At 44.0% G+C, this 18,772-nt stretch overlaps 3 protein-coding genes across 9 annotated transcripts; all 3 read left to right on the top strand.

Moving 5' to 3' along the window:
* Window positions 1-282: 282 nt before the first annotated feature.
* On the top strand, window positions 283-5,454 carry LOC120730637 (hepatitis A virus cellular receptor 1 homolog). The gene is made up of 7 exons (XM_040027075.1): window positions 283-1,191; window positions 1,943-2,281; window positions 2,386-2,448; window positions 3,051-3,112; window positions 3,811-3,883; window positions 4,503-4,530; window positions 5,044-5,454. Exons 1-7 carry the CDS (start codon window positions 1,158-1,160, stop codon window positions 5,231-5,233), a joined length of 789 nt encoding a protein of 262 aa, XP_039883009.1. The 5' UTR covers window positions 283-1,157; the 3' UTR covers window positions 5,234-5,454.
* A 2,762-nt stretch (window positions 5,455-8,216) lies between these two features.
* LOC120730635 (cornifelin homolog B-like) lies at window positions 8,217-11,443 on the top strand. Of its 6 annotated transcripts, none has more exons than XM_040027073.1 (4): window positions 8,217-8,366; window positions 9,851-9,957; window positions 10,663-10,821; window positions 10,916-11,443. In XM_040027073.1, the coding sequence occupies exons 2-4, from the start codon at window positions 9,943-9,945 to the stop codon at window positions 11,018-11,020; spliced, it is 279 nt and encodes a 92-aa protein (XP_039883007.1). In that variant the 5' UTR covers window positions 8,217-8,366; window positions 9,851-9,942; the 3' UTR covers window positions 11,021-11,443. The 6 variants fall into 6 exon arrangements, with proteins under 6 accessions (XP_039883007.1, XP_039883005.1, XP_039883003.1 ...); XM_040027071.1 differs by having other exon boundaries at window positions 8,219-8,366; window positions 10,691-10,821; XM_040027069.1 differs by lacking the exon at window positions 8,217-8,366 and adding an exon at window positions 8,876-9,101 and having other exon boundaries at window positions 10,691-10,821.
* A 520-nt stretch (window positions 11,444-11,963) lies between these two features.
* Window positions 11,964-17,462, top strand: nhp2 (NHP2 ribonucleoprotein homolog (yeast)). 2 transcript variants are annotated; one of them, XM_040027065.1, is made up of 4 exons: window positions 11,964-12,265; window positions 12,878-12,947; window positions 13,043-13,148; window positions 17,051-17,462. In XM_040027065.1, the coding sequence occupies exons 1-4, from the start codon at window positions 11,974-11,976 to the stop codon at window positions 17,174-17,176; spliced, it is 594 nt and encodes a 197-aa protein (XP_039882999.1). In that variant the 5' UTR covers window positions 11,964-11,973; the 3' UTR covers window positions 17,177-17,462. The 2 variants fall into 2 exon arrangements, with proteins under 2 accessions (XP_039882999.1, XP_039883000.1); XM_040027066.1 differs by lacking the exons at window positions 11,964-12,265; window positions 12,878-12,947; window positions 13,043-13,148 and adding an exon at window positions 13,155-13,631.
* Window positions 17,463-18,772: the final 1,310 nt, after the last annotated feature.

The raw sequence follows: 18,772 nt of genomic DNA, 5'->3' as shown, positions 1-18,772 counted from the left end.
GTAAACTGACATCTCTCTCCGTTTTTATGGATTGGAATAACTTTTGCTATTTTCATTTGTGAGGGAAACACACCAGTTTGAAAGGACAGATTACAAATGTATGCGAAAGGTTGCACTATATATTCTATAATACTTTTAACTAATATCATGTCAATACCAAAACAGTCAGTGGACTTTTTATTTTTAAATGTCTTCACAATGTTAATTATTTCTCTATGAGTTGCAGCACCAATAAACATGATTCACTTTGGTGAGTGACTCATTAAAACTCGATTCAGTAAAAAGAATCAAATTTACCATCACTAGCAGTTACTCGATAAGAGCCCAGACCAATCACATGAGCCAAGGTGTGAACACAGGTGTGGGTCACAATCAGCCAAGGTTTCGGGTGAGCTCGTTGTGAAACCTACCCAACCCTATCACGTCACTTCATTTCTTGCAGCGTGCAGCTGAGGCTCAACGCATTGCTTGCATTGAAGAGTCCTGCATTTTGGGTCCTACTTCCCCACACACCCACAGTCTGCCACCACAGACTGCGACAACTTTGGTTGGATAGAAATGTCTAGAAAAGGAGCTGACACAAAGACATCAGCGGGAATTATTTTGGCTTTTGTCAGTCACATTTATGTTAATCAGGCTACTCTCGATCAGCCTGTGTTACCGTTCGTTTCATTGGTGCTTTGGTTTGGGGAAGTTGTTTCTTTCCTGATCTTTTCCTGTCTTCTGTTCTCAGACCTGAGATAGGACTGCTTTCTGCTCTATGTCTACGAGACGTGCTGTGGAAGTAAACAAACCACAGTTTGGTCTGCAGCTATTCAGAGATCAGATCCCACAGAGGGTCCACACTGTCTGCACTGTATGTAGTCACATCTGCAGGTTTTCGTGTCCAGATTTTTCTGCAGATCATCAGAATGAAAGTGATCGGCCATGTTTACAGAGCCCTTTTTAAAATGTACTTTCGTGACATTATTGTGTGCGTGTAAACAGAGAGCTGCTCTCTGATTGGCCCCTGCCTGCTGTGTGTGTGTGGGATGTTCCTGCCGCAGCAGCAGGGCGTGTGGTGCTGGTTTTTACGCGTCACTTCATTTCTTGCAGCGTGCAGCTGTGGTGGCTGTCAGCAGCTGTTGGAGCTGCTCTGAGGCGCATTCAGCTCCGTCATGAAGCTCAGGCTGCTGCTCGCTCTGCTCTCAGGTAACTGCTGTGTGTGTGTGTGTGTGTGTGTGTGTGTGTGTGTGTGTGTGTGTGTGTGTGTGTGTGTGTGTGTCTTTCCTCTGCTTCAGTTATGTCTGTAAAACCTTAAATCCAGATGAGCAGATCTCTAAGAGTCTCTGACTGTGAGCAGCTTCCTGTCTCTGTCGTTGATAGCAGCATTAAAGCAGAGCCCATCATCAGGTCTGTGCTGCTCTCTGCTCTCGTGTGAGTCTCTGTTCTGTGTAGGTCAGTGAAGCTGACGGGGGGCGGGCGCCACAGAGGAGCGCTCGCTACGTGACTCTGTGTGCAGAGCGGTCGAGCTCAGTCTGAATGAAAATGCTTTTATAGAAACGAGCGTGAGTCTCACCTGCTGATGTGTCTGTCAGGACAAACACGGCTGCAGAGCGTGTCAGGGTCAGAGGTCAGTCTGCTGTTGGAGTTTAGTTGTTCAGCTTCAGTCTCAGCTGCACAGCTGGGTTATAGACACAAGCGTGTGGTCATGTTGTGACTTGGACAGACCCGGGTCACCTGTACATGAACACACACATGAAACCTGGTTTCATCCCAGTCTGCAGCCTGAACTGGTCTGGGAGGGTTTGTAAGTGTTTGATGGGACGACTTCATGGAGCTGTGTGAGATGCTGCACAGCTGAGTCTACTGGAACCAGTGAAACCAGTGAAGATGACGAGACGCTGACCTGAGCAGAGTTTGGATCTGATGTAACAACGTTTTCCTGTGTTTCTGTTTCCAGTCTGTGAATGTGACAGCAGGGTCAAAGGTCACACAGGTCAGGACGTCACTCTGCCCTGTAAATATGACAGGAAATATCACGGCGCCGTGGAAGTGTGCTGGCAGCGAGGAGAAATACCGCTCAACAAGTGCTCCAATCAGCTGATCTCCACAGATGGAGACAAAGTGTTAACCAGAGCTTCCAGCAGGTATGAGCTGCTGGGCCGACTGGAGGACGGAGACGTCTCTCTGACCATCATGAACCTCACAGAGGGAGACGCTGGACGATACGGCTGCAGGGTGCATATACCCGGGCCGTTCAACGATGACAAACAGTACATCGACCTGACCGTTGTCCCAGGTGAGTCTGCAGCTGAGCATCAAACAGCAGAATCCACTCGTGCGTTTAAACTGTCTGCCTGAACTTTTATGTTCATGATGGTAACGAGTTCGTGTTTGTTTCAGCTCCACAAATTCACACATCAACAGCCTCGACGACAAAGACCACCGCGGCCTCTCAGACTGCAGGTGACCGATCCAAAGCTGTGTGTAGTTTATAACGCGCTGCACACTCGTCCTGCTCACAACAAATCTGCACATGAAACCAGGTCTTTCAGCTTAAACACATCATTTCCTCAGTGACACACAAACAAACAGCAGCATTTCTGTGGAGTAAACTTTATTAGTCGTCACATATTTACAGCAGCAGCTCCTGATTTGTCAGATTGATGGTCCCAGTGATGCTGTGACATCAGGCTCCCAGTGTGTCTGCGATACAGCATCAGCAGGTTAAAGTGAAGCTCTAGAGCGTAGGTGTCAGACTCTGGCCCGCGAAGCCACACCAAATTACTATCAGAGCTGGCCTACTGCTATTATAACGCTAATATATGTATTGTTTAGTATTAAGCTTTGTTTGTTCCATATTCAGTTTTTGAGTCCATAAGAAAAGATTCATTCTCATATCTGGAGGAATAAATATATTTCAATAAATATTAGCGTTAGCCTGCGACTTTGTTCCAGTTTTGAATTTTGGCCCACTGTGTGTTTGAGTTTGACACCCCTGCGCTAGAGCGTCGGGCTGCTGATGAAACTCCCTTTAAAGCGTTTGCTTTCACTTCCTCATCCTGCAGGTCACCTGACCTCCACAGAAAGCCTGCTGACTTCCTCCCACAGTGTGACGAGCGGCAGTGAGGTGAGAGATCCTGTGAGAAACACAATAAGTAACCTGTTCTATTGATGTCAGGCGTGTCTAATGTTGGAGACTGAAGCTGTTTGTAGAAGTCTCTCCTCTGAGTACCAGCAGCAGGATCCATGTGAGCGTCCCCAAAGGACGGAGTGATGTGCACAAACAGCTGTGGCTTCAGGGTGTCTGTGGTCCAACTACACATGCACTAATGAAAGGTCCTTAAATGAAACAGCAGCACTGAATCCTTTCGCATCCTGTCATCAGGGGCCGTGAAACGGAGGCAGAGGACGGCAGGCTAAGAGTTTGGTGCTCGTTGATTGTTTGATGCTTTTGATTGGTTGGGTTTGGACGTTCAGTGCTTTGAGTCTTTGGTTCTGGTTATAATTTTGTCGTGTTATCGATGTTACCGCTAGTACTGCCCGTCACCCCCCACGGTACGAGCCACCGAAGGTCGATCTCCAGAGATTTCATTATGGACGTAGTCTGGTCCAATGGTTGCTTTTACTCCCATGTGATTATGTTTTTAGCGTGAACGTCCTGATTACCCGGTGTGTATAAATAGTCCCGCCCCTCAGTTCCTGCTCTGGATTTTGTTTCTTTGCCTTTTTGTTGTTTTGGATCAGCTCAGTCTGCTGCTCACATGTTGCTAATCTGCACAGACGTGTGACGTGTTAAACCGCCGATGTGTGTTTGTGTGTCTGCAGAAGCAGGAGGGCGGAGCTCTGACGGGCGTTGTGCTCTACGTGCTGCTGGGTTCGGTGTTGCTGCTCCTCATCGGTGAGTTCTTCAGCTCGCCACAGCTGCGTTACATGTTTGACCCACTGCTGTTTCTCATGTTACTGATCAAAGACGACTGTCAGAACCTCACCTCCACACTGAATGCTGCGAGTGACGCCCTCACGCAGTCACGACCTAACTTCAGATGATCAGAGATGGAAAACCTTTCAGTTCTGTTATTGTCTGAAGTTTCACATCCAGTGAGTGTGAAACTCTGAAGCCAAAACAAAGCTTTAGTTCTGCACTGAGCCTGATGTGTTTCCACCTTCGTTTGGTGCCAGGATGGGATCCAGATAAACATCCATCCTGTTCAGTTTCAGCACTCGTGACTCCATTTATGACACCTTCTAACTTCCCATCAAAGTAACTGTAATGATCAGAAGCTCATATCTGCAGAGCAGCTCGCCCAGCTGAAGCTCGGTCACGGTGTGCGTGTCCCGGCAGCTCTGTGGTTTGTAGATGGCGGCTGCACCAGGACAGACGCACGGCTCACTAACAGATTGAATAACACTGGATTCATGAAACTGTGACCTTCTGTGTCTGTGACAAGCTTTCAAATGTTTACAGGGGCACGAGGTCGCCCACAGCTCACGTCTGTCTGTCCTCTGTGTCTCTGCAGCAGGAGGCCTGAAGCTGCTCTGCAGACGGTGAGTATGATCATGGACTTCTTCTTTGTGTCTCCTGAATAAATGACGCGGCTCAGCGCCTCAATCATCGACGGCACTGAAGGACGACATCTATGAGCCTTTCACGATTTCTCAGCCTTCAGTCTGTCGATACAGCTTCATCATAACGTCTTCACACGCGCTCAGACTGAAACCAGATGTGTCCAAAACCACAAACCACACAGCCGATTTCAAACGAGCGGAAACTGAGCAGCGAGCTTCAGACCCTTTAAGCATCCTCATGAAGCTGCACCTGCAGCCCGCTCGTTATTTTAACGCTCGCTCCACTGATCGTTTTTCTGCAGTTTATTTTCCAATTTCAAGTCAACATAGTTTCTACAAATTTCTCTGAAAGTTCAGCAGCTTTAAAGAATCCTACAAATGAGTCTAGAACGTCTCCACAGGAAGTCTTTTATTCTGTACAGGAAGTAACTATGAAGACATTTAATAATAATTAAAGCTGCTGACAGCTGACTCTCGGCTCTCGTGTCTCAGCCCTCAGAAGTTTCAGCAGTTCGACACCTCGGCCCGCTTCAGCTCCACGTCGTCTGCTGTGCAGCTTCACAGCAAAAGCTCCGCCGGGGACGCCGTGTACCACATCAGCGGCAGCGAAGGCGTATACGAGAACTACCTCTGCAGCTCTGAGGCTCCGCCCACTCAGCTGCCGAGGCTGAAGACGATATAACGAATAACAACAGCCTTTCTGGAGTTTGAGCCAGAGCTGTGCCTTCATTTCTGTCCAATCAGAGAGCTTCAGGTGGTAAATCTCCCTCAAGTGGGAGGGTCTGTAGGCAGCAGGTGGTTAACAGACTAACATGTAAATACAAATGAGCTCTTATTGTGAAAGATCTGGTATGATTTCAGGTTTTTCTCAGATTTAATAAAATATTTGAAAATCTTTTTGAACTTCTTTGATCAGAGTTTTTATAGCTGTTAGTTTTTCATCCTTTATACATTTTCTCTGTTTGTTGAACATTTAAACCTATTTTCTGCACATAAAATAAAATATTTTTTTGTGTTTATGCACAAAACAAATGTCCCCTTGTGGGACAATTAAAGGATTATTCTATTCTATTCTATTCTAAAAATCAAGTAAAACACAGCAGAAAATAAATAAAGTCAGAGACTCAGCGGTCCTGTTGCTCTATTTTCACCTGTAAAGCAGGAGTGGGGCAGGCGGAGGTTTACCCTGGTGCAGGTGTGCCGCGGTCAGTGGAAGAATCCGTGAGTTTCTCATTAAGTCGTAGCTACTCGGTGCTTGTTTGGAAGTTTAGGGGTTTTTTTCGCTGTAAAAAGAAGTTTTCTTCCCACGCACGATGGACACTAATGTTTTTGTCACTTTTTATGGAATCAAACTCAAAGTAAGGTCAGTACTTCCACGCTTTAAACGCTGCACGCTCATACTCTCTCCCACACTCGCTATATGATCCATTGTTGATCTGCACACAGCTGTTGTCACGAATGTTGCACTCGCTTACGTCACTGTCATGAGACATTCTCGCAAAAAACTCACGGTTTTAGTAACGCAGTAACGCAGCGTTCCTACGGGAAAGTAACGGTAATCTAATTACCGTTTTTGCTAAGGTAATCTCTTATTTTACTCATTAATTGAAAAAGTAATCGGATTACAGTAATGCGTTACTTGTAACGCGTTACTGCCCATCTCTGCCCGTTAGTGACCTAATCACTATAATCATAGTAATAATTTGTGGCACATCTCGTATAAAGTACAACATTCTTGTTGTTTTTGACATGTTGGCTCTCCCTCGCTCCTCAAATATAAAAAACTTTATTATATTATTGTGTTTTATGCATTAAAATCTAAATATGTCTTACAATTATTCAGATCCTTCCACTGCATACTCCACATTTACTCAAACTACAGAGTGACTATAAAGAAAAGTAATCTATTACACATTACTTGTTCCTTTTCTTAAATGTAATGCAGTATGTTTGTTACTTTCATGTCTCTGTAAAATGACCTGAAACACACGGTCTCATAATAAACTGTAAACCTGAGGCTAAGCACACCGTCATGAACTCCTCGTGAGGACACACCGGATGTCTCAGCACAGAGAGGCGGTCGCCACGGTGATTCTACTGTAGAGACATGAGCAGGTAGAAACAGCAGCCTGACTGTTACCTGGTGAAGTTCAGGCTCTGGCTGCTGTGCTGGAGTCTGCATACATCACTGAGTCTGTGGCTAGCTTACCGTTAGCTTAGCATTAGCATGGTGATGTGTCGCTCATAACAGCAGACTCCTCAGGGAGAGCCGAATGTTCAGCACTAGTGATGCGCGAATCATGAACGAATCGTTCAATACTCGAGAGTCATTTTACTGACTCGTGAATCATGATTCACAAGCCCAACTGACTCACTGACTCATCCCTGTTGCTGTTAGCAAACTAATTCCATTAGTAGAAATGTGTCTAGCTTATAATTAAAATTGTGGAGAAAAACACAACATCCAGTATCTTAACAACAACGTTTCTGCTCTGAACTGGAAGAAAAAACCCTGAGTAGAAGCTCACATCAAGACAATAGCTCCTCGGTTCACAGTAGCATCGCTCTGCTAACATGCTAACAGCACATTTGAGCTACTCACCCCCTCCCTCCTGGCTCACAGCTTCTTCTTCTTCTTGGTTGGCGACCAATGTTAAGGTCCATTACCGCCCCCTGGCTCACAGCTCAGTGGACATTTACATGAGAAAATATATATTTGACACATTTGAGGAAAATACTAATAAAATAAGATAAAAAATAAATAAATGTTCCCTTTAGATTTTTTTTGCTATTTTTTGCTCTATAAAATAGTTATTTTCTTTTACAATCACTCATCTTAGCAAATTAAGTTTGAGTGAAAATGTACATTTTTGCACTCTCTGGTCAACTGACTCAGTGACTCAAAAAATCCGATTCACTTTGGTGAGTAAGTCATTAAAACTCGATTCAGTAAAAAGAATCAAATTTATCATCGCTATTCAGCACCTGCTGCTCAGCCCTGATGAGAGTCCAGGCAGGCGGTACTTTGTACTGACGGGCACACCATGCAGCCAATCACATGCAAAGACACACTAGGATCATACTATTATGTCAAATATGGAAGGGGGGGACAGATCCAAAGACAGCGAGTGTACAGCTGCAGGCCTGGAGGACAAAAGATTTGAAACTTTTGTCCGGGTGTGTTCTCCATAGTAAAAACATTCAAACGAAGCTTTTAATAAATGTTTTCCCAAAACATTCAGAATTGATAAATTACACTAAAATACAGTGTTGGACTGAAGAGCCATCGGACAGCACGAGTTGTGTTAGCAGTGCTGCTGCTTCTGTCCTGGAGCCGTCTCCACTTTACCATCACGCTCTCATCCTTTTGTGCAATGACATAAAAGTCACGTTCACAGCTGTGTGGCTGCTCTGCTGCTCTGCTGTCCGTCCTGCAGGGATTAAATGCATTACTTTACTGCATTACTGAGAATGTAATGTGATTATAGTAACGTAGCAAGTGATGATAACACGTTACACTCAGCACTGACTGTAAATGAGCCAGTTTATGTTAAACTGCATTGCAAATGTCTCAATCTGACATACAGGTAAAAAAAACTGGAACATATAAAGTGTTTTATTTTGATTTATATATTTTTATAAAGTTGAATGAAACCAGTTTAAATAAATAATCAAACTTGTTTTTAACACATTTTAAATGAACGAGATGAGACCTCGTATGCAGCTGAGTTCAGCAGGCTCCGCCCACCTGAACTCCATCAGGTTTATCCGAAACCTTCACCTCTCCAATCAGAGCGACCACATCAGTCACACGGGTAAGACGATCCCACTTTTATATCATCTCATTATTGTTCAGGTTTCAGTGGCAGCAGCTGGGATTGTGGGTTTGTGTGTCTGCTGCTCTTTGCTTCTTCGATGGTTGGAAACAGTTATTCTAACATTCCTGTCACGTTGCCTCACATGAATGTTGTTGTTATACCTTTAAAATGTTCCCTGAGCAGCTGGTAGAACTCCACACCAAACTCCATGCAAATATTGTCTTATTTTACCCGTGTCTGTGTATATCCACTGATCACAGTCTTGGGCTTGATGACGATGATGACTGTACAGCGTGTGACGAAATATTTGGTATTTTCATTCATCCTCACTGCGTCCACAGGATACGAACATGGGGGATTCTCTATAGAGCTCACCTTGGGTCAACACACCTGAATCACATGATTAGTTCATTACCAGGCCTCTGGAGAACCTCAGGACATGTTGAGGAGATAATTTAGTCATTTAAATCAGCTGTGCTGCATCACGGACACTCGAGTCCTGATGTAGACGGTGATGAGAACTCTGTTTCACCTCGAGCTTCATATTTTCTCAAAAATCATCATTTGGATTTGATAAGACTTTTTAATGTTGTTTGTGTGACTTGTGTACATAGTTTAATGTAACCTCATATTTCCTGTTTGTAAAATATCAAAGTAAAAGCTTGAACTCGTGACAGCTGCGTGATCCTTTCAAGATAACAGGAAGTGGACCTGACTCTTTGGACCGTGGAGGTTTGTCTTCTCTCCTCTGTGGCTGCGTCGTGCTGTTAGTGCCGACGTTCTCGGATGTTTCTTCTTGTTGTTTCTCCCGTTGTTCACACGGCTCTCTGCATTCCTGTGACAGTGCAGTTTGTAGATAAAGTCTCGGTGCTGGTTTCTGTAGGACTTTATCGGTGCGTCACATCTCTGTGGGCGAGTTTTGGTCCACTCTTCTTTACAGCTGCAGGTCATTGAGGCTCGCAGCATCCATGCACAGCGCTCTGATCTTTGGTTCTTGTGGTTAGTTCAGGTGCAGCTTTGCAAACCTAAGTCAAGCTGCCTGGCAGCTCTTCCAACCAGGCTATACTTTTCCTGCCACCTGTGTCTGGGTCGTGGGAGCAGCTGTGAGCCCAGGGTCCCTCACTCACACCAGTCAGGAGCTGCGATCTGTCCGTGAGTCCCGGCTCTGTCCCGGGGCCTCCGTCAGTACGACATGCTTCAAACGCCCAGCAGGAGCCCAAACCTCCTCGACTGGCTCCTCTCGATGTGGAGCAGCGGTTCAGGTTGGAGCTCCTCACCCTAACTCCAGGAGAGGGTTCAATCTTTTTCTCATGTCCTGTCATGAACTTTGACCTTTGCCCTGCTAACTCAGGGAGGCGGTGACCCGTGTGAATAACTTGTTCTAACGCACACTTGTGGTGATTATGGAATCTGTTAATAAATGATCACTAACGACTGGGTACCACAGGTGTGACTGAGTGCAGGTGTTTGTGTGTCGTCAGGTGAACGATGAGCCGGCCGGTGATGACGCAGCCTCAGCTCTTCGTTTCCTCGGTGGAAGCTGACTGGGCTTCAGGGATCTGCGACTGCTGCGATGACAAGAAGCAATGTAGAGTAACAACCACGCTTCAATCAGAGCGGACTTCACTGATCCCACACTGACACTCGGGACCAGACTAACAGCTGGACACGGGCATGCAGCCGACGCTTTGACAGCTCATAAAAATTATTATAAGAATCTAATTGAACATAAACAAACACTCGTTCTTTAATTTATCAGTTTCCACAGAGACAAACATCAGCTGTCAAATGTTTTCCTTTGATTTTAAATAAGTTTATCATTTTAAATAGATCAGAATTTAAACAGCACTGAGGTCACATGTTCGTTCTTTCACACTGAATCAGTTTGAATCTAAAAATGTCCCAAAGTTCAGAATCAGACACAAAGCTTCTTTGGTTCCTTGATGAGTTCATATTCAGAGCAGCTGCTGAGGCTCTGCACCAAACTCCATTCAAAAAGCGTCAAATTATCATCAGTGTGTGAATCCATCCAAAGGCTAACAACATCAGCTGAGGTTTGGTTTTACTCGCATCTTTAAAAAAACAAAAACATGGTCTGAACCTAAGCAGCATCTACAGTGTAGACAATACGTTTATTTGTTAAACAAAAGGAAAATCATATTTTATGATTGAACTTTTTTTAAATCAAATATAAAGATGCTGTTTTTATTTTCATTTAGACTTTGCAGTTTGTTGCTCTTATTTATTTATTTTTTCAGTTTTTTGTGTTACTTTGTTTCATGTTGTTATTCAGTTTGTTTTTGTCGTCGTCTGTCGTTCAGGCTGCTTCGCCTGTCGAACCACCCAACAGTTCGGTCAGTGTCTCTGTCTCCCCCTGCTGGACGTGTTCGGCTGCGTCCGTCCCATCACGATGTCCATCAGGGTGTCGCTGCGTCAGCGCTACGGCATCAAAGTACGACATGAGGTGGCGCTGAGACGCTGGTTTGGGTGTAGTTAGCAGCCGCTAAGCTAACATTAGTCAGCGTGGCTCACTCTGCCTGTTTCAGGGGAACCTCTGCACCGACTGTTGGTGCTCCACCTTCTGTCTGCCCTGCGTTTGGTGTCAAATGGCCACCGAGATGAAGAAGCAGAAGCTCCCCACCATGCAGTGACATCATCCGCCAGTGATGATGTCATCAGCGTGAAGTCATTGCCCCAGACCGGCCGTCATGGCCCAGCTCCGCACCAGGAGAAATCAATACTCATCAGTGTTTGCTGTATTTATCAGTTATTTGTTTTTAACAAATCAGTTTTTGTTCTGTTGCTCATCTGTTTACTCGATTTAGATGTTTGTTAGCTTAAATTCATTAAAATTAAATTCATGCTTGTGACTGAGCTTAAAGATGAATCGAGACTGTGGAGAGAAGCTCAGATCTGATATTTAATCATTGCACAAATATTCAGTCTGTGTGAGCTTTGAAGGTGATTTCAGGATTCACAGTTTACATGAAATCATTTAAATGTTTTTACACAATTCAGGTTTGGCTTCTAGCCAAATTCAATCCTGACAAAATAAAAACCTTTAAAAATGGAAATTGTATTTAAACTTTTTTTTTTAATTTCTTCCCGATCAAATGTAATGAAACACTATGAGTAATGTGTCTGTGGAATCAAAGGTCTTATACTGTTCATTACTTTTCATTTAGCAGTTTTTCATTTTACTGTCGTGTCACTTTGCAATAAAAGTTGATCATTACGTTTATAAGAAAAATATTAATAACATACTCTCTTCAGATTATTCTGATGAGCAGTAATTAATTTGTTTGTTAGCTTCTTGTAATGAAAGAAAATTCGAGTGTCCACGCAGTGAAGCTGGTTTTTAGATTTTAGGGGGAAATTATTTCCTTCTTACTGAATCCAAAACTCTTCACTTAAACTTTCACTTTTTAATGTTATTATTTATCTCTTTATAGACATAGACATAGATATATATTTACGAGGAAATTTTCTGAAGTGTCAGTAAAATTCTGACTAAACCTAAAAAAGGAAGTTTGGTATTTTATTTTGAAGGGTGGTGCTGCCGCTGCCCTCCGGGCCGCTGGTGGCGCTGTGGTTTAGCGTTTTCATGAACGGCAGAGAAAGAGTCTTGAAACACGTGTGGGGTCTTTTCTGTGTGCGTGTTGTGATCAGCAGGCAGGAGTGCGAGCAGAAAACAATTAAACGGGTATCGATCACCAGTGATTATCGATCAGAAATGACGAAGGTGAAGAAGGAGAAAGTTTCGGAGGAGGGTGAAGAAGCCGGTACCGGGGGCACCGACAGGTCGTACCAGGAGCTGATCGCTCACCTGAACCCGATCGCTCAGCCGCTGGCCTCCAAAAAACTCAGCAAGAAGCTCTACAAATGCGTGAAAAAAGGTGAGAAGAAGAAGAATCCCGCTAAGGCCGGGAAATGTTGGAGATTGCTGTTCTCGTGGAGGTGGCGCCGAACTCTGTTTAAAAATTCACGAATTTAACGGTTTCTTTCTGCTCTGCAGTTGTTAGAGTCGATGCAGGACATTAAATAAGAAAGTGTTCGAGTCGTCTAAAGCTTCTGGTTAATTCGGCCGTAAACACGTCGTTTATAGATGCACAGTTTGTAATCTATTGGTAATTTTCTGTGAGAAATCAGCGGCTGTTTGTACAGCGTCATCCTCAGTGAAAGGTTCAGTCAGAACCGCTTCCGGTTACACTGGGCGTTTTAAAAGGCAGCTGCATGTGCTTTTATTTTGAAGTGTTTTTAGTATGTGAGAAAATCTTCACAGTTTGGTTTGTGAGGGAACGTTTGTTGTCGGGAATCATGTGAACGATGTGTTCACACTGCAGATGTTAGAGCTTTAAACATCCAGATGTGCTCCTCCTCACTTTAAATGCAGTTTGCAGCTGGACTGGGCTTGAAGGAGGCGCAGATCCTTCATGTTGCACTTGAGCTTAAAACTGCAAGTTTTTGACTGGAGTCTGGTTTAATGTGTCTCTGTTTCTATCGTCCAGCTGCCAAAGTGAAGAACATCCGACGAGGAGTCAAAGAAGTTCAGAAGTTCATCAACAAAGGAGAGAAAGGGTGAGCCGCTGCTGCACCTTTCAGCGCCTCCTCAGGTGTGTCCAGGTGCTCGTGACGATCACAGGTGTGTTTATGTGTTTCTGATGTGTCTGCAGCATCGTGGTGATGGCGGGCGACACGCTGCCCATCGACGTCTACAGCCACCTGCCCGTCATGTGTGAGGACAGAAGCCTGCCGTACGCTTACATCCCGTCTAAAGTGGTGAGTGACAGTGGACAGGTGTGCTGAAGGTCTGTCACCTGATGGGGGCGGGCTCTGAACGCGTCGCTCTGTCAAGGTTGGATGGAGGCGTCATGGGCGTGGCTGAAACTCAGTCTGTGCTTGCAGAGCGCCGCTCACACAGCATGTGTGTGCTCTGCTCGCTGCACTTTCCTCAGCGCAGCAGGAAAACGTTACAGTCGACACGAGTGTGTCTCAGAGCGCTGTGTGACTGTGACGTCTCAGACGGTGACGGTCCGTACGAGTGCGCAGGCGTCCGTGTCTCTGCCTGCTGTTTCTGACCATGTGGACACGGCTGCCCGCGCTCTGGCTGCAGGCGCTCCGGCTGCCCGCGCTCTGGCTGCAGGCGCTCCCCAGGCAGCAGATTATACAATCAGGAGTTCAGCTCTTACTCTGTCTTTGGACAGCGTGCACCGTCTGTGGCTGTGGCGCTCATTTGACCTCACGTCTTGTAGAAAACAGTTGGTGAGGATGTCGGAGAAGCTGATTGGTTCTTGTGCAACACTTTGTACGACTCACAAAACAAACTTTTCAGCTGAAGCTCCAAAAGTCGATTCTGTTCATCTGGACGTTTTCCGTGGGAGAAACGTTTCGTCATCATCAGCTGACTCCTTCAGGGTTCGTACGGGTGCTTGAAATCCTTGAAAATGCTTGAATTTTAATGTTGTCTTTTCAAGGTTTGAAAAGTGCTTGAATTTCAGATGTGGTGCTTAAAAGTGCTTGAAAGTGTAGCTGTGTTTCATTCACCACAAATAACTGATTGAATAGTTTTCTTATCAGATAGAAATAAAATGAGTCGCAAAATGTAAAAGCAAAATTTCCCCGCCTGGCTGCCTTGTGTCTGTTTCACCGTGTGGCCCCGCCCCTCCCTCGGACAGTCGGGGATGAGTGCGCTAACATACCTGTAGGTCGCTGTTTTAATGAGTGTTTGATGGAAAACAACAATGGCGGAGTTTGTGCTCTCCAGTCATGATAGGTGAGTGCTAGTGAATATTTTCCAGTACGTGTACGTTACACACGCTATTTTTAAATTACCATTATTATTTTGCTAACATCAAACTCGCTGGAGACATGATTGAGATGCACTGAGTGTGATGCAGTGTGGCAGCGCTGTTATGGGATATGCTGTGAGCTTAGCTAACATTACTGAGCAGTGATATGAGTTCATTTACTCCAGTGAAAGCTTTAAACATTAGCCTGATACATAACTAGCTAACGTAGGCTTTCTGGTTAACCTCTGGGGTCGACCAGAGTCTCCATTTCAACTTGGGTCGAATGTGCGGACTTCAAACTATGTACCAGGTTTTAAACTGTGTTGATAGGCCACGTAAAACCGACGTTTGTTTGTTTTTAATACAACAGTGGCGTTTACTCCGGGAAGAAGCGGTTAAAACAGCGTTTTCTAAGCAGAGCGCCAGCAAGCACGCTTTGCTTGTGAGTGAAAAAAGAAAAAGAAAAAACACTCCTTCCCTATTGGTGGAAAAATGTTAATGTGTGGACCAATCAAAAAATGATACGGCAACATGTGACATCTGGTCGTTTGGGAAGAGGAGGAAGTTTTAGGAGGGAGAGGTTTGTGAAGTTTTCTGTGTTTGGAGTCTCAAGTTAGTGTGCTGTCTTGTGTAGTTAGTGTGCTGTCTTGTGTAGTTAGTGTGCTGTCTTGTGTAGTTAGTGTGTAGTCGTTGTTTTGTGAGTCAGTTCTACTAGTGATTGTCACAGTTGCTGCAAAAAAGCCACCAACAGCAGACTGCAGTGTAAAGATGTTTGTGGGTTTTACAGTCAGTAATATCTCTTTCTACTCGTACTTTACATTTTGTCTGACTTTAGATCAATTGTGCTGAAACAGTTTGTCAAAATGAGAAAATAACAGAGTGGCACGATAAACAGTTTTTAAAGGTGAAAGATAGAGAACAGATCAACCCTGGACCCTAACTGGAGGGTTAGAGGCTAAAAGCAAAGTTGTCACCAAGTGCTGTTTATATTTGTGTGTACAGCTGCAGCTTCTTTGAGTATTAACTTGGTGCTTTTGGGTGAAGTGATGGTGATATGACTGATCCATGTGGCCTCTTGTTTCTGTGCGACCAAAGTTTCATTCAAACTGTGTTTATCGTCAGCACCGACACATTAAACTACTTCAACATCATAAATGTCTTCAGGCTCACACTGAGGCCTGTGGGGCACAATCAGCCGCTCACACAGTTCACACAGTTATGTGTGTTTGTACATGAATATTTCATACTGTAACGCTGCCTGTTTATTTAAGGCAGATGAACAAAGTACACTGGACTTGTACATAATAATATGACAGATGATAAATTAAATAAATTTAAGTAGATGCTTGTGCATCCTTAAACTCTTATATGTTGAATTGAAGTATGTGATGTGTTCAGAGCCTCCCAGTCTGTGCTGTTCTGCAGTCTGACTGTACATGATGTTATCAGCACAAACACTTCAAAGGTGACGTTTAGGCCTTCAGCAATAATACAGACAGCGACGTAGTTAGCAAAAGGTTTTATTGGGAATTAACTTAAAAAACAAACCAACATCTGTCTCCTATTTTCTGTCACACAGGAAAGAAGCATCAATATCTGATGAGAAGACTTATTTATTTTTGGGGGGTCAACAGGAGAAGAATATCTAACGAGTCGATTTGGCTTAATTTTAAGTGAAAGGTGCATTTTGAGTTTATACTCGATGTATAGAAGGCCGTTTCCTTTTGCAGTGGTTTGTTTTTCTGTTTCTTAACAAAAGGTGAACAAAGGTGTTTAAGGTCACCTGGGATGATTTGTTTTCATTTTCACATGGTCTTACTGAGGTGACGCAAATCGAAACATGCATTCTTTTTTTTGGGAGGGGGGGTGCTGGAAAAGCTTGAAAAGGGACCTTGAAAGTGCTTGAAAAGTGCTTGAATTTGACCCTGAAAAAGGCGTATGAACCCTGCTTCTTCAGTCTCAGCTGACTGCAGGTTTCAACCTCATAAACAGGACATTTGCATGATGACTGAAACCAGCCCACTGAGGGAACAACGGGCCATGAGCACCACTGAAAACATCCAGATGAACAGAATCAACTTTTGCAGATTTACTTCCCTGGATGATCGAGTGTGCATCGAGACGTTTTCAGTAGAAAAGCTTTCTTGCATGCAGATCAAACCACCAACCTTCTGATTAGTCGATGACCTGCTGAGCTTCAGCCAATCAACTAACGAACGTCTGATCGTGTGACACGTGAGCACGCGTCAGCTTCAGACTCTTATTTTCAAATCTTTTGCGATTTCCTGACTTTTAGTGTTGGGATAATTTCTCTTATTTTGAAAAGTCTGTGTGCTTCCAATTCAGTTTTATTTATACAGCAACAAATCACAACAACAGGTGTTTCAGGGAGTTTTTAAGACTTCCTGATAATAATGAATCACAGTCGTCCAGCCTGGAAGTAATAAATGCATGAACTAGTTTTTCAGCGTCACTCTGAGACAGGATATTTCTAACTTTAGAGATGTTGCACAAATGGAAGAAAGCAGTCTTACATATTTGTTTAATATGTGCGTTGAAGGACATGTCCTGGTCAAAAATGACTCCAAGGTTCCTCACAGCGTTACTGGAGGCCAAGGTAATGCCATCCAGAGTAAGAATCTGGTTAGATACCATATTTCTAAGCTTTTCAGGGCCGAGTACAATAACCTCAGTTTGATCTGAATTAAGAAGCAGAAAGTTAGCGGCCATCCAGGTCTTTATGTCTTTAAGACATTCCTGCAGTTTAACTCATTGGTGTGTGTTATCTGGCTTCATGGACAGATAGAGCTGGGTGTCATCTGCATAGCAGTGAAAGTTCTGGCTTTAAAGTCTTTTTCATTTCCTGACTCTTATTGTGAAACTCTGTTCCAGGATCTGGGTTCCTCTGCGGGCTCGAAGAGGCCGACCTGCGTCATCCTCATCAAACCTCATGAAGAGTACCAGGAAGCGTATGACGAGTGCTTGCAGGAAGTTTCCAGCCTGCCCAAACCCCTCTGAAGCCCACCCGGCCTCCCCTTCATAAGCCCCACCCCCTTCATAAGCCCCACCCCCAAAGGAACAGTTCTTCCTCCAGCTGCGCTAACAGTTTCCATCCACTGCCAGTGTTTGTGCTAAGCTAGGCTAATCCAGCAGGAGGGTTTAAATCCAGACTTCAGATAAAGAACGATGTTGATGTTTGAGTGAAAAATGTTTCTGTATGATCGATGTATTGATCTGTGATCAGGACTGTGAAGGCAGATGTTTCACAGATGTTTTTGTTTTCTTATTAAAGTCGTTAACGCTGTGACGCGTCTGAACTCGTTCCTGCAGCCGCACAAGCATCTTGATGGTCGCGTCGTCTCCTCCCCTTCATAAAGGATGCTTCAGTGTTTCCTCAGGTAAAGGAGGCAATGAAGGATGCACTGACCTGACAACAGCTGTTTGAAACGTTACCTGTGAAACACGAACGGGAGCTTTAATGAAACAGGTCGTTATTATATTTACATACGTGCTGAACAAAAGGATCGAAAAATTATTTATTACAACATTTTTATTTTTTACATAAAATCTGGACTGAAAATTATATTGTTCAACATATTTTCTCTAATTGTTAAATTATTACAACATGTTTGATTATATATGTAAACATAATATCAAATGTAAAGGTTATAAAAGCTTCGTAATAGTTAAAATTTCTAATTTTATGACATTTTTTAAGGTATTATTTACCTGCTAAAGTGTAACAACAAGAATACTGATGATGATGATGATGATCTGTGCTGATCAAAAATCAGTTTTTGTTATAATAATAATAACACATGTTATTCACAGGCGCCTTTAAGACCTCAAGGTCACTTTACAATAGCAGCAATAAAATATAATAAACATGGCAAAATAAAATTTAGCCATAAGGTCAAAACAACAACGACTATGGTAAAGATGGACCGAGACAGATCAGCTGTTTGCTGCTCTGAACAGATGAGTTTGAGACGTGATTTAAAGGTGAGAGAGAGTTTGTGGTCTGGAGACCTGACGAAGGTGCAGCCAAAGAGTCCCGCGGTGCTCAGGCGAGCAGGTGGAGCAGACAGAAGGCTGGAGAAGAGCGGCGTGTACGAGGGGGTGGGTGGAGAAGATCAGATAAATATGGAGGAGTGAGGTTATGAAGCGGTTTGAAAGTGAGAAGCAGGATGTTGGAATTGACACGGAGGTGAACCAATGAACAGCTGTTCTATGTTCAGTGGATCTAGCTCTGGAAATATTACGAGCAGCTGTTTTTGAACCAACTGCAGTTTATGGAGGGATTCATGAGACAGACCATAAATCACAGAAATCCAGACCAGATGTTTATAGTGTACTGATTGGAGGAGGTCAATGTTATGGAGATGAAAGTAGGAAGGCTGAGTGATGTTATTTCTGTGCTGTCGAGGATGACACCAGGACCTGCGGGGAGGGTGTGACGTCAGAGTGATCAGTGACTTCTGGTCGGGACTTTGGTCAGTTTTGATCTGGTTAAAATGAATTCTGTTTTATTGCCATTAAGTTTAAGAAAGTTGTGAGTAAACCAGAGCTTGATTTCACTTAGTCAGAAATGGAGATGTGATTCGGCTGAAGGTA

This window comes from Simochromis diagramma, unplaced genomic scaffold (assembly GCF_900408965.1).
Source record: "Simochromis diagramma unplaced genomic scaffold, fSimDia1.1 OVJJ01000773.1, whole genome shotgun sequence".
Classification (NCBI taxonomy): Eukaryota; Metazoa; Chordata; class Actinopteri; order Cichliformes; family Cichlidae; genus Simochromis; species Simochromis diagramma.
Note: the sequence above shows the minus strand (reverse complement) of the source record. Positions and strands in the feature narration are given on the sequence as shown.